This window comes from Pongo pygmaeus, chromosome 6 (genome assembly GCF_028885625.2).
Source record: "Pongo pygmaeus isolate AG05252 chromosome 6, NHGRI_mPonPyg2-v2.0_pri, whole genome shotgun sequence".
Lineage (NCBI taxonomy): Eukaryota > Metazoa > Chordata > Mammalia > Primates > Hominidae > Pongo > Pongo pygmaeus.
The window spans coordinates 56,230,892-56,246,167 of NC_072379.2; the positions used below are offsets into that span (position 1 = coordinate 56,230,892).

Here is a 15,276-nt window from a genome sequence, read left to right on the forward strand (position 1 = left end):
GTCTAAATGTTTGTGTACTCCCAAAATTCCTATGTTGAAACCTAATCTGCAGTGCTATAGTATTAAGAGGTGGGGCCTTTGGGACACAATTAGGTGATGAGGGCTCTGACCACATGAATGCAATTAGTATCCTTATAGAAGCTTGAGGGAGTCTGTTGTCCCACCACGTGAGGACACACAGAAAGTGCCATAAATGAGGAATGAGCCCTCATCAGACACCAAATCTACTGGCTGGCACCTTGGTCTTAGACTTCCCAGCTTCCAGAACTGTGAGCACTAAATTTCTGTCATGTATCAATTACTCATCTAAGGTATTTTGTTATAGCGGCCCAAAATGCACTAAGAAAGACTAAAAAGACAAATTTTATCTATAGATGAAGGATTTAGAGGTATTACTTTGGCATGTAAAATACTAAGACAAAAATTTCATTTTGTTAGCATCAGTTTTCAGTACTTCCCTTAAAATGCTTCTACAATTTTAGCCACCGTTTCCTGTTGTCTCAAACATAAGATGACAATGAAGGCATTCCAAACCTTTTCTATGGTGAAATAAAAACATATGTGCACATATATTCAAAATACCACTCCACCACTATACTTCTCTTACCTAGCATTCTTACTTCCATTCACATTTTATTTATTTATTTATTTAGACAGGGACTTGCTAAGTCACCCAGGCAGGAGTGCACTGGTGTGTTCATAGCTCACTGCAGCCTAAAACTCCTTATCTCAAGCAATCATCTGGCCTCAGGTGCCCAAAGTCCTGGGATTACAGGTGTGAGCCACAGTGTTCAGCCTCAATTCATATTTTAAATGTGTCAAGGCATGATCTAAGTAAGTTCACAGGAAAGGTTAAAATTTGACAGTCTTTTAGTACTCTACAGTTTACCAAGGCTTCCACATTTCACATGCACATCCATAGTCTTATGACACTCAACTGCAGTTCTCATTTCAGGTGCTATTGCTGCTATTATCTCAAATCTTCTCTGTCAATATTCTAATCTGCTACTCTTAAATCATCTTCCACCAGTACAGCAACAGAATTCCTTGAGTGTGTTTATCACCTCAACACTTTTATTCTCAAATTTAAGAGAAGTTATTGAAATAAAAGGACATGGGGGGACCACACAGGACTAGACCTCTGGACGTCATCTGGTCTAGTTCCTTGCCATCAGTCTCAGCCTCCCAGAAAAGCCCGCTGTTACTGTCTTGAGTCCCTAAACAAAGAGACTCTAACTCCTGGAACAATTCTAGGATTAGCTAAAATGCTCTGCCTTGATATAACAATCCAATGCTTTATATCATCTCTGCAAGTCTTTTCATAAAAGCTTTCCATATATTTGAAGATAGCAATTAAGTTAACCTTTATTTTTTCAAAGCTAAATGAAGTCAATTTAATGCACTTGTGAAATGTGAAAAAAAAGCCCTATGAAAATACCCAATTGAGGTCAGCATTCAATTCACTGAACATTTTCAGATAATGCAGAACCATGAAAAACTTAAATCAGTAGAACAAAACTAGTTATTTTTTCAGTTGTAAAATGCAACTTTATTTTTTGCCTACTATATAGACAGGCACTGTATTACATGCTAAAGATATAAAAGTGAATGATTAAATTGAATGAATAAATTTATGATGCGACTGTTTGAAGAAAATGTTCCTACCTAAAAAAAGCAAAATTGCTAAGAACAGTCTTTGGAACCAGAATGCCTGGGTTCAAATTTCATCCCCACCAAGAAACTAGTTATCTGACCTTGAAAAGTCAAGTTTCTTAACCTCTCTATACTTAATTTCTTCATCTGCGTAATAGGAATAGTAATGGTACTGAGCTCAAAAGGGCTATTGTAGCAATTAGACGAGTTACTAATAGATGTAAAATGCTTACAACAACACCTGGCACATAATAATACTAAATGACTAGAATTATTATTTTTTGGTTTGGTTGTTTTTGAGACAGTCTCGCTCTGTCACCCAGGCTGGAGTGCAGTGGCATGATCTCGGCTCACTGCAACCTCCACTTCCTGGGTTCAAGTGATTCTTTTTTTTTTTGAGACAGAATCTCGCTCTGTCGCCCAGGCTAGAGTGCAGTGGCACGATCTCGGCTCACTGCCAGCTCTACCTCCTGGGTTCACGTCATTCTCCTGCCTCAGCCTCCCAAGTAGCTGGGACTACAGGCACCCACCACCAGGCCTGGCTAATTTTTTTTGTATTTTTAGTAGAGACGGGGTTTCACCGTGTTAGCCAGGATGGTCTCAATCTCCTGACCTCGTGATCCACCCGCCTCGGCCTCCCAAAGTGCTGGGATTACAGGTGTGAGCCACCATGCCCGGCCTCAAGTGATTCTTGTACCTCAGCCTCCCGAGCAGCTCGGATTATAGGTGTCCACCACCGTGCCCGGCTAATTTTTGTATTTTTAGTAGAGACAGAGTTTCATCATGTTGGCCAGGCTGGTCTTGAACTTTTGACCTCAAGTGATCCACCTGCCTGAGGCATCCCAAAGTGCTGGGATTACAGGCGTGAGCCAGCGTACCCAGCCAACAATTAGAATTATACAATATTTTTAATGTAAGTTTTCTATGTAGTAGCCTAAGTGTCTGAAACATACACATACACACTCATGCACCTCAATGAGTAAATGAATAAATAAAAATTATGGTTTAGAATGTATAATTTGGGCTAATGCTTTAAAAAGTAATTACAAAAAAAAATTACCTATAAAACAGGAAGCTGACGCTTAATCTGAAGGGTGCTCAGGGCAAGATCTATTTACTTCAAACCATTCATCTATGCAGCTAGAAAGGAACAAAACCAGAAAAATTGAGATACTTATACTAATTATTTATATAATGACAGCCACAGTAAAAATACTTACTTCTTGACTTTAATATATTTTTTACAGAAAAAAATCAGCATTTTAAATTATATTTGGCATACATAAGCAACAGATAAGAATGTTTATTATATTTTGATTCTAAGCGATTAAGAAAAAAACCTTTGCAAAATTATGCTATAAAGTACTTTAAAGTTCAAACAGAACTACTTCCAAAAGATAATCTGAAGAACTACCACTTTACCAATATTCAAAACTGAATGACAAATTTGCATAATTTCCCTTTTCAAAACAGTTATTCATTTATGCACATTAACAACCTGTTCATGTCACCTATAAATGTAATAAAAAATGGCTTTTAAATTTTAATCCTTGCCAATATTTCATAATTTTTAAAGCTATATTTATGTGATTATTAAATATTTAAATTCTATCCCACCGTGTAATACATATACATACACAAATATACCATAAATCGTTTGTATTTATGAAGTATTTTATGATCTTATTTTATTAGAAGCTAAATATTAGGGTGCATATGATCATCGTCATTGTGGATCTGCACTGTCCAACAGAGTAGACAAGAGCCACACACTGGTTATTTAAGATTTATTTAAATAAAATAAAAAAATCCAGTTCCTCAGTCACACTAGCCACATTTCAAGCACTCAACAGCAACATGGCTCACGACTACTCTAGGGGACAGCATAGATATAGAACATTTCCATTATGGTAGAAAGTTCTATTTCACAGTACCATGATAGGTGACAAAATCAAGGTCTGGTAACTAGCTATTACTTGCCTAACAGCTAGCAAGTTATCCAAGCAGGATTCAACCTGTTCAACATTTTCATTGGTGACATATTTCAAATTTGCATATGCCACAAAGCTACAAGACTTGGTTAATATACTGAAGGGCAAAATTAACATTTATCATCCTCATGTCCAGATAGGTTGGTTTGGTAGGTAAAAGTGACAGATGAAATTAAAAAGAAAAAAGGTAGAGTACCACATCAACAGGTTCTTTCAAATATCTGAATTTCAGTTGCCATTAAGACTTTTGTTCTCTAAATATATAGCCAGTTTGGCTTAAGACATTGTTTTCAGCCTGCTCTCTACCACTTGGCCCTGGAAGTTCCACTGTGTCTACCAGAAAACCTCTTAAAACAAAATTCTGAGAATCAAATAAAATACTCCAGATGTGTTAATTCATAATATATCTGAATAGTATCTATTTGTGACCTAACATGAGTACTCCTTATTTTACAACCAGGTAATTCTGGCTCATCATGAGAAAGTAATCATTTAAAATTCCAGGTCCTCTTCACATAAACGTCTATCAATCTACGTATATTCCATTCTAAGCTATATTCATTTGTTATTTACATGATTATATTCCCTTCTCTCAGACCCAGCAGGAAAGCACTACCCTCAATTTGGTATTTTTCATTTCTAGGAATCTTCTTATTCTATATAACTATATATGTGTATATTCTAAAACAACATATAGTACTGTTTCCATGTTTAAAATTTTATATAAATGCTACCATAAAACAGCATTATGCTTTTTGTAACTTGCTTTTTTTGCTCAATTTGAGATTTGCAATTGTTAGTAAGTCTCTTGTTTTTACATTTTCGCTTTTTGTTTTTTGAGATGGAGTCTTGCTCTGTCGCCCAGGCTGAAGTGCAGTGGCAACATCTCGAATCACTGCAAACTCCACCGCCTCCTGGGTTCAAGCAATTCTCCTGCCTCAGCCTCCTGAGTAGCTGGGATTACAGGCGCCACCTACCACAAACCCAGCTATTTTTTTTTTTTTTCCAGTAGAGACAAGGTTTCACCATGTTGGTCAGGCTGGTCTTGAACTCAGGTGATCCACCCACCTCAGCCTCCCAAAGTGTTGGGATTATAGGTGTGAGCCACTGCGCCTGGCCTGTTTTTATATTTTCACTGTGCACAACATTCCATTATATAAATATACACAATTTACATATACATTCTTTCACTGATGGACATTTTCAATGATGCTATCAACATTCTTTGAGGTAAGGAGTTTGCGCCCAAATACAAGTTAATTTCCTCACTAATCACACTGTTTCAAATAACTTAAAAAAATCACAGCAAGGCTTTCTCAATGAAAGAAGCATAGTGTTGATTTAACTGGCAGAAACTTCTTATTGCCTTCTGGACTTGTACTTTGAACAGTAGCACTGTCTTAGAGCAAAAGATCAAGAGTTTCTCTAGGGCATATATGTAGAGGTGGAATTACTGAGTTGTAGAATATGTACTCCACACAGCTATTACAGGGTTATCTACCAAATATGCCTATTTATATTATTTATTGGCCAATTGAGGGTCCTTTTTTCTGAATTAACTGATAGTTTTCTAGGAAACTATTATCCAGGTATTTCAGTTATAATATACAGGTTTTTGATAAACACTGCTTTCCACAAAACTGTAAGCTAAAAGTAACAGGGCTTGCGGGAAAAGTCAGGTTAAAGGCAGACTACTCAAGTAACACAATTTTATCACCAGAACAAAGACATGCTCATTCCTAATAAATAGAACACTACTGTAAATATGTTTTTTTTAAAATGGTGAAGTGAGCCTTACAGAAAGAGGATTAAGGTAGGACTGAGACTGCTGAGTTATGAAGAAAAAAGCTAATGCACAAATTGTGAGAACTGTGAAATAAGGACTCCACAACAAAGCCCATGGTCTAATTAAACTAAGAGTAAGAACATGGGGAGATGGGTATACTGTATTCTTACATAGCTCGTTGTTAGCATATATGCTTTCATCTGCTGTTATCTGATGAAGCAGAACATTAATGTGCTGGAAAATCTTATGTAGAACCAGTAAGATCCTGTTATTAGACTGTCTTCACTCTCCCATTTACCAAATGCAACGAGTTCACTGCATTACACAAAGTCATAGAGGGAGAACATTATTTCCAATACCAAACCTCTTTTATTATGTGTGTTGAAAAACAATCCTAGTATAAAGTCTAGTTTTTTACTTTTTTGCTGGGTCATGATACAAGTAAGTTTTAAATTTTAATACAGCCAAATTTATCAATCTTGAAATTATTTCTTGGGGAGAAGTGTATCCCAGACAAAAAATAATTCCCCACCAAGAAGTCAAAAACATTTCCACTATTTTCTTTCCTCACCACTTTAGATTTTGGTTCTCAGAGGCAGGTATTTAGTCAACCTGGAATTGACTTTTATTTCAAATGCAAGATAAGGACTCAACTGTTTTTCCATATCAATAACCAATTGATCCCAGCACCATTTATTGAATAGTTCATTCTTTCTCTCCTATACTGTAATTTCATCTCTGGCAAATCAATTTTTTTCATTTATTCAACATTTATATAGCATCTATTATGTATGTGCCAGCACTCATTTATACCCTTATACTCTATGAAGTTGTTTCTATTGTCCTCATCTTATGAATTGAGAGAGAAAAAAAACTAACTTGACCAAGATCACACAGAGAATTAGTGAAGGAGCTGGGACTCAAATGCTGAGTGTCTTGACTTCAAAGTCCATGCTCTTAACTCCCATGCTATGCTGTCTCTCCAGATAGGCACAAGTGTTTATGGACTCCACTCCGTTCCACTGGCTCACCTGTGCCATTTCCATACTGTCTTAATATGGTCTTATAATAAATCTGTACAGGACAAGTCCCACCAACATGGTGTTCTTCTTCATGAGTGTCTTAACTGTTCCTGGCCCTTCACTCGCTGGTCCCCATGCAGTTTTGGCAGCAACTTGTCAAGTCACGTGAACTAACTAGTTGAGATTTGACTAAGGTAGTATTAACTATATAGATCAATCTGAGGTAAAATGACATCATTATGACACTGAGTCTTTCTATCCACAATATGGTAGATGTCCAGATTAATTTCAGATTGCCTATATCTTTCAATAAAGTTTTCAAATTTTATCTAAAGGAAAGTCTTACATATCTTTTATAAAATTTAATCCTAATATGCCTTATAGTCCTTTCAGTCTCTGTTGACATTAATGTTATAGTTTAAGACATACTTCCTTTTTTCTTGTTGCAATATGAATGCAACTTATTTCCATATGTTGATCTCATATCTGGCAACCCTGCTGAACTCTCACGAATTTTAATAATTTATCCAATATTTATTGTTAGCTTTTATTTTTAAATCATTAATATGCAAGGATAGAATTTTACGGAAAGCTTTCTCACATTTATTGAGTTAATGTTTCTTTCCTTTGTTAATGTAGTAAATTACATCTATACATTTTCTATCTTACAGTATCTTTGCATTCCTAGCATAAATGCAACTTGGTCATGAGGCATTATTTTAGATATATATTGTTAGATACTTATTGTTGAGTTGGGTTTGCTGATATGTTTTTGGACTTTTATATCTATGTTCATGACAGTGTTTTCTAATTTTCTTTCCTGTACTGTCCTTATCTGAGTTTGTATCAAGTTTATACTTTTCTCATAAAATAAATGGGAGAACCTTCCATCTTTTTCTACTTTTTCGAAGAATCTAAGGTTGTTAGCATGGTGTTCTTTGGATATCTGGTAGAACTCATTGTTGCATTGTCTCTATAGGCCTGTTTTTTCTCATTATTTTTAATTTCTTCTGTGTCTGAATTCACATTCCTCATTTTTGCAGAACAATCCTGTTCTGAACCAACTGGTGGTTTGTGGGTCTCTAGTGTGTCATTTTAAAATTTATTTTCTTCTCTGATCTTCACTATTTTTTTCTATTTTCTTTTGTTTATTCTGCTGTTACTTTTCTAATTTCTTAAGTAAGAAACTTGGCTTATTGGGTTTTCAGCCTTTCTTTCTACTGTAACATGAACCTTGTGAGGATCACTCTAGGTACTTGTCAAAAACATCACTGTTATTCAGTTCTGAGTATTTCCTGCATTCCATGATGATTTTTTCTTTGATCCACAAGTTACTCAAAAGTATGTATGAGGATTATTTATCTTTTTATTACTGACATCTAATAGTAGTCAGTGTATAGCATCCTTTATGGTACCAATTATTTGTACTTTGCTGCGATTTGCTTTATGGTCTAGGACATGATCAATTTCTATAGTACTTCATGTGTGGTTGAAAAATATGTATTCTCTAATTAATTGATGGGCACAGATACAAATACATATACACATCAATTAGATCAAACTTAACTGCATTGCTCTATTTTTCTAGGTCTTGATTCATTTTTTGTGCATGTGGCTTGACTCAATGAAAGGTGTACTGAAATGTTCCATTATGATGATAAATTTGTCAGTTTCGTCTGAGATTTTTATAAATATTTTGAGATGTTATTAGATACATAAAAACAGAATGTTATTCCCAGCACTTTGGGAGGCTGAGGTGGGCAGATCACGAGGTCAGGAGATCGAGACCATCCTGGCTAACACGGTGAAACCCCATCTCTACTAAAAATATAAAAAATTAGCTGGGCATGGTGGCAGGCGCCTGTAGTCCCAGCTACTCGGGAGGCTGAGGCAGGAGAATGGCATGAACCCGGGAGGCAGAGCTTGCAGTGAGCCGAGATCACGCCACTGCACTCCAGCCTGGGCGACAGAGCGAGACTCCGTCTCAAAAAAAAAAAAAAAAAAAAAAAAAAAAAAAATAGAATGTTATATACTTTTTGTCATTCTATAGGAATTCTATCCCTAATAATGCTTTTTGCTGTAAAGTTTGCTTTGTCTGATACTAGTTTAGCTCTGTAGTTTCTTTTAGTTAATATTTGCCTGGATATAGTTTTCTATCCTTTTACTTTCAAATGTTATGTATCCTTATGTTTAAAGGTGTTGTTTATCAACTACCTATCCCAACCTTTCAATCTGTTTTTCAACCAGTGGGTTTGTTCTATGTGTATTTATTATAACTGATATATTTGGATATATTTTTATCTCCAAATTTTGTTTTATTTCCTCTGTTTTCTCTAAGTTTTCCCCCACCCCATCTTTACTTAAGTACCGTATTTTCATCAGGTTGAAAGTTACAGTTTTCTTTTTGTGGTTACCTTAAACTTTTTTTTTTAACCCCAAATTTTTCCTGTATCACTCTAAAAGCAAGAAGACCATATGAGAAAGCAGACAGGTTTTGGAGTCAAGCAGATTCCAAATCTACTGGAATCTCAACTCTGCCATTTACTAGCCTTGTAACCTTGGGGAAATTCCATACTGTCCCTTAGCTTATTTCCTCAATTGTGAAATGCAATGGTTACAAGGCTTACGTGAGATAATTTATTTAAGAAGCTATGGACAACAGCTGGGTCATAGCAAATGCTTTAAAAATAGTAGCCTTTTGGATACAAACTGATGTGGGTTCAAGTCTTAGTTCAAATAGAGAAAAAAGATCATTAAGTTTTAAGAAGTGTGTGTGAGACAGGGAGAGGGTGGTTTCAATGAAGATTCCTTTTCAGCCCTAATTACAATGTTTGAAACTGTGAGAATAATCTTTTACTCTAATACCAACTTGGTGAACTTACCCTTTATGATATATGCATAGACAAGGCAGTCGTGCTATAGTATCTCCCTGCTGCAATTCTTCAAGGCATATTGCACATTCCCCAGCATCTTTACTCAGTACATCCTCTGAAGAAAGAGAAAATGAATTCAGGACAATAAAATTATCCATCAAATTGAAAAAAGAATTATGTGAATGCTAATTGATAAAAAGTTGTGATTCCACCTTACTTGGCATATCTTTTCGCCAGAAATACATAAAACTCAGCACGTGTATTTAAAATACTATTCATTAAATGACTGAATAATGTTTACCTTTACTTCCATTGTCTCGCGTTTTCATTTCTATTTTATTGAAGCATTACAGTAAGCAAAAACAGTACAGAATCACCCAAATTGTGCAGATTTTGCTCTATAACTTTATCAATAAGCTAGTTATTTGTACCGTGAATTTCTTTTCCTTTAGTGTGACCAAGATAGTTCAAATAATTTTACAGTGTAATGTGGCTAAAAAGACATGAAAATAAAATACTATTATAATTTTAAAAAACATAAAATAATAAAATTGGGTAAGTTCAAGAAATCACTCCAAATGCGGGACTTTTAAAAAGTTGCTTAACTCAAGAAAATGCAAAGGAATATCAAAACTTTTGTGTAGATTCTGAAAGAGACTTTTGGAAATTTGAGGATTTCAGAATTGGATGCACCAATTCTTCATAATCTTTTTCCATGACAATGCCAAGCCTACTCCAGGCATTAATTAGAGTGGCTTCCAAAAGGATCTGCAGGGTATTTAAAAACAAACAAACAAAAAACTCTATGGTGTGCTTAAAATCTTCAAGGCTAAATCTCTTTATAATGCAAATGTTCCTTTTGAAAAAATGTTTAGGTTCTCCCAATCCATTTTTATACTGAAAATTTAAATTATATTCTAATGCTAAATTTTAATTTTTAAAAGCAGTTTGCTTAAAATAAGAGTGTAAGCCAGATTTACTTTGTGACTCTTTTTTAAATGCAGAATAAAACATGCCATTACTGAAGAACATGGACAAACTGCTCCAGAGTATATGTTCTTCGTTTACAGAATGGAAAGCTAAAGCAGGAACATGCAATATGAATTTATACTATAAATAAACAAATTACTGCTTTTCAAAATAAAAAATCAAATATGCTAAATGGTAAAGACTGCATCAATCTCTACCTAAATTCTGAAAGAAACAGAAAGGCAGGGAAGTTTTCTAAAGTTAAGTATTTGTTTGATATGCCCATTCCTCCTATAAAAACCAACCAACAAATTCGATTGTGTACATTATCTGTAAGAGTACCTTGCAGAAAAATTCATTCTATAAGAAGTGGTTCTTCCCTTTAATTATTCATTTGAGACTTCACATTAAGAAGGAACACAGACTCTATTTGGTCTACATAAGAGAAGATACCAGGAGATGATTTACTCAGAATGCTGGTCTACATAAGAGAAGATACCAGGAGATGATTTACTCAGAATGCTGGAGGAGGTAACAGGGCACCTTCTGCAGAACAAGCAAAGGCCTCAGCAAGAAGGGTTTATATCAGCTGAATGGACTGAATACATTAGGAGTGATTTGAGCTAACTACTGGGCAGCTCACAAGCTAATATATTACAGTCAGAAACTTAAGCAGGTAAAGATTTCTGGACAAGCAAAGCTGGATAAACAGAAAATGTTATTACCACTTCCCTGAAGTGCCCTCCCTTTCCCCATTTTTTTTTTTTCTCTTGGCCCTAGAGATCCTACCCACTACTCCCACCCCATCCTGCACCCCATGCCTTTTCTCATTCTCTTGATCTCCATTTTTCTCTTATTGTTCTAGTATCTTTCAGTAGGAGATTCAGATAGGGAACAAGTTTAATGTGAAGCATCTAACTGATAGCAGTGAGAACGAAAAGAAAAAGGATCTAAAGGAAACACTAAAAAAGCTTGGTAAAGGTCTATAATTTCAAGTAATATGGTATATTCTCACCACTTACATATTTTTTCATCACAAAGATATACCATTCTTATCAAAGAATTATGTGAGTTTAAGTTTCACAACCAACTTCAAAAAGTCAACCACCACTTTTTATCAAACCTAAAACATCAATGATCATAATATGCACCATTAGCTTTATATACCACCAAGTAAAAAAAAAAGCTTCCATTAAACTATGATGCAACATCGATTTTACACGCATCTCATTTTCAGAGCTCTTCAAAGTCTTTGAGATGAGAATATTTTAAAAGATCTACATTTTATCCTATTTATAAGAAAATTTATAGTACAACAAAAACAAATCCAACCTGCCTATAATCAACAGAATGATACATCTTTTAAGAACACAATGCTATTTTAAAATTGACAGGGGCAAGACTTATCCCTCAGATGCTTTGCAGGTACTAAGTTTAAACAATCTTTTTAGTGTAATTCAGAATGCTGGGTTAAAGTCATTTAAAAAATAAGCTCCCTTAAACCCTAGCAATAAAAAATAATCAGAACTGTACTTCAGAATTGTATTTTCTGTTCAAGAAAAGCATACCTGTATACAAAAACATCCCAAACACACTGATTTCAGTGCAGAAACAGCCTAATATCCACTAAAAATAGCTTCTAGTGAAATAATCTCTGCTCAGAACATTAAAAGCTAATGTTAACATATTGTAGCCATTGATCAGTTGCATTTTGATAAGCAACTCTGAGTTAGAAGACAGTTCACTCTGACTTCAAAACCTCATGATTACAGCTTCAAATAGCAAATGCTTAATTTTGACATTTTAAAGTCTTGTTTCCACTAGAATGTGTCTTTGTATGTTTAAAAACATTTTCAGTTTTGAAAATTCACTGTGGAATGTGATTAATTTTTGCCTACCTGGGGGTTTGCTAGAGTAGTCCCCTCTCTCACCCCTATAATGACACTTTCATTCAGAGGAAAGTTTTGAGCTCTTGCCTTCACATAGGTAACTATGTTTCACAATTGTGAAAGACTTGTTAGTAATGTGATACATTCATACTTAAAAACAGGACCTAGAAATACCACTAAACCCAGGATACTAAAGCATCTTCAAGACAGTTGGGAAAAGATTAAAAATCTAAAGATCAGTTGAAAACATTTATGAAGATAACACCCACAGGGATTAAGGAGTCAACACTTCAGAACTGGAATATCTTGGGGTAGACTAGTAACTAGCCAAAACTCATATTAAAGAAGCAGAGAAGGGAACACTCACAGATTTAACTACCATAGTTGGCTAGTCTGGATTCCTCCTCCACAAGCAATGATCAATGGAGACACAAGAGACTGTCAACAGGGAACTAAACGTGTTGCTTTTTAAAAAGTGTTGTTGCTCATACCTCAACATCTAGAGTAGTAAAAGTTAAATCAGCGCATTGCTTATCAGTTTAATGCCTTGTCTTATTCATGTAATCTATGCATTAATTTAGATGTACTGATTACAGGAAAAGAAAAGTTAAAAGACTGGAAAAGAGCAATGATTATGATTTTTAACCAGAAGTGGGCAACAGAATCACTTCAATGGGTGCATTTTCAACATATAGCAAAAAATTACATGTACCTGAGTCCCATCCCTGGAGATTCTGAAATATATGCCTGCCTCACAAATGCGACTGCTATCAAAGAATAGCTTGTTTAAGTAGAAAGAGCCTAAGATTTAAAGTTGAAAACTTAGTATGAATTTCCATTCTGATGAACAAAAATGTTCATCAACCTCAAGTTTCCTTTTATTCTTCTAAAATATTAGAGATGAAATTTTAAAGAATTGTGTGAAAAAACTTTATAAGTTATAAAAAAACACTATACAAAATGTTAGTTATTATGAGATAGTACTTCATGCACCTCTCCAAAAACAAAGTCAGTCATCTTCCTATTTCTTTTTCTCTCCATCGTGGTATTCCACTTGTTTCAAACTTAAACAATGTCATCAAATAACTCCATGAAGACCAGGAACTTAGGCGCCTATTACAACTGCCAGGCTGGGAACAACTCCAAGCATATGACACTGTCTAATTAATTTATGTTTTGGCTTCATTCTATATTTTAAAAGGATTAAAAACATGCACTTTTTAATGTGCTTTTGACATATTTAAGTCACATGTTAATCCTATGAAGTAACTATTGTTACCTTCATTTTACACATAAGGAAACTGAGGCTCAAAGAAGTAAAGTAACTTACCAGAAGTTACTAAACTAGTTAAGTCCTGAGGTCAGGATTCAAATTTAGACTAAGTCCTTGGCATTTTTCCTACTTCATGAATTCTGCTACCAGAAACAATTTCACTTTAAAGCAGTGTAAATACCAAAGCAACTGGACTGTTTTAAACAACTAAGTTTTAAATACTCAAGCTACATATTTAGAGGAAGTACTCTCAAGACTGGTCACATGCTTTATCTTCTGGATAAAATAACTGAAATGACCTTACAATTAACTGCTTACACAATTTAAAACAGCTCTGTCCAACAGAACTATGGACAGTGATGAAAAAACATCTTTTATCTGTGCTGTCCACAATGGTAACCACTAGCCACATATGGCCTGAAAACAGCACTTGAAATGTGGCCTGTGCAACTGAGAAACTGAATTTTTAATTTAATTTTGGCAAAATATGAAACCTTAAAATATATAATAGGTAATGAATATACATTTATAAACTAGTTACAAACTTCTGTTACTTGATATTTCACTTACAGCTTCTCAAGCTCTTAAAATTTGCATTGTCCAAAGAAATTACTTAAAATTCAAGCAGCCAAATATGCAAAATTAAAATACTTAGCAGGTCCAAGCACATATCCATATAGTTATTGCAGATCAAGACAACATGGAAAAAAAAAAAAGCAAACAGCCAAAATTCTTAAAAAAAAAAAAAAAAAAAAAAAAACCAAACCAACAAATAAGACTGAATTTGTTAGGCAGCCAAGGAAACTTCATGCGAAAATTTCATAATCATCACAAGTTTATTTTCAGATCAAGCATCCAAACAGGTATATGATCTTTTCAGCAAAATACAATGCCAAGCACTATTATGGATCAGGCATTTTACCTGAAGACTTATTTTTTGTTCTTGAACCCTCAATGATAGCAGTAGAAAACAAAAGCAGCTGAAATGTGAAATAATCCCTAGAAAAATCAAGAATTAAAAAAATTTACAACATTAGTAAAAAGCAATTACTCAAAGAACAAAAAGTTGGGGCTCACAAGTTTTAATAATAAATACTTTCAGATATTAAGTTATCTCATAGGTATAAAAGAACGTAACATTAACTAATTCTTTCAATTACAGATCCATGAGCTATTACTGTACTCAAATATAAATAGGCTTAGAAATGATATTTAACAAAGAGAAGTTGCCATTTTCACTGTAAGATAAATATATCAATAAAAATATAGGAATAACGTTTATTAATCTGGGCTTCTCTGCCTAGATGCCACTGAAAATTACTTTTTCAATGCCTCTCCAGTTTAAATGTAACTAAGAATTGATCGTTAAACATGTAGCTACCCTTAATCTGCACTGTTAGAAACTTAATGCAAAATTAAGACTAATTCTTTAGGAGGAAATAAAATTTGTTACTCTTTTGATGATGACTTTTTAAAAAAAGTTTCTACTCTTGGGAATATTCTGGAAATAGAAATTTGGTGAATTCGCCAAGAAAATGTAACTAAAATAAAATGGAACACAAATCACAAACTCTAAAAGCTACAATATACAAAAGGAGCACTAATTCCACACTTAGACATAGCTTTCTTGGGCCTTTTTGCGCCTAACTTACCTTAAAAAGCTAACTCAGGATTAAGTATTTTATAAGTATTAAGTATTTACCTAACAAGCCACAAATAGTCACACAAGTTGTCTAGGAAATTATTAGATTACCAAGTTATTTCCCAACCATCAAATCAAACTAAGATAATCTTCCTATGCCCTCTCATTGTCACAAATC

At 34.4% G+C, this 15,276-nt stretch overlaps 1 protein-coding gene across 2 annotated transcripts in view; it reads right to left on the reverse strand.

The window, feature by feature from the left end:
* ZNRF2 (zinc and ring finger 2) overlaps positions 1 to 15,276 on the reverse strand; it is a 99,519-nt gene that overhangs the window by 7,800 nt on the left and 76,443 nt on the right. For both annotated transcript variants that reach the window (XR_010126895.1, XM_063667422.1), the window contains exons 3-4: positions 9,335 to 9,440; positions 2,714 to 2,793 (exon numbers count right to left, since the gene is read on the reverse strand). Coding sequence is in view for 1 of the 2 variants with exons in the window: in XM_063667422.1 (XP_063523492.1) it covers positions 2,736 to 2,793; positions 9,335 to 9,440 (164 nt within the window). In the remaining variant the exon portion in view is untranslated. The remainder of the gene's footprint in view (positions 1 to 2,713; positions 2,794 to 9,334; positions 9,441 to 15,276) is intronic.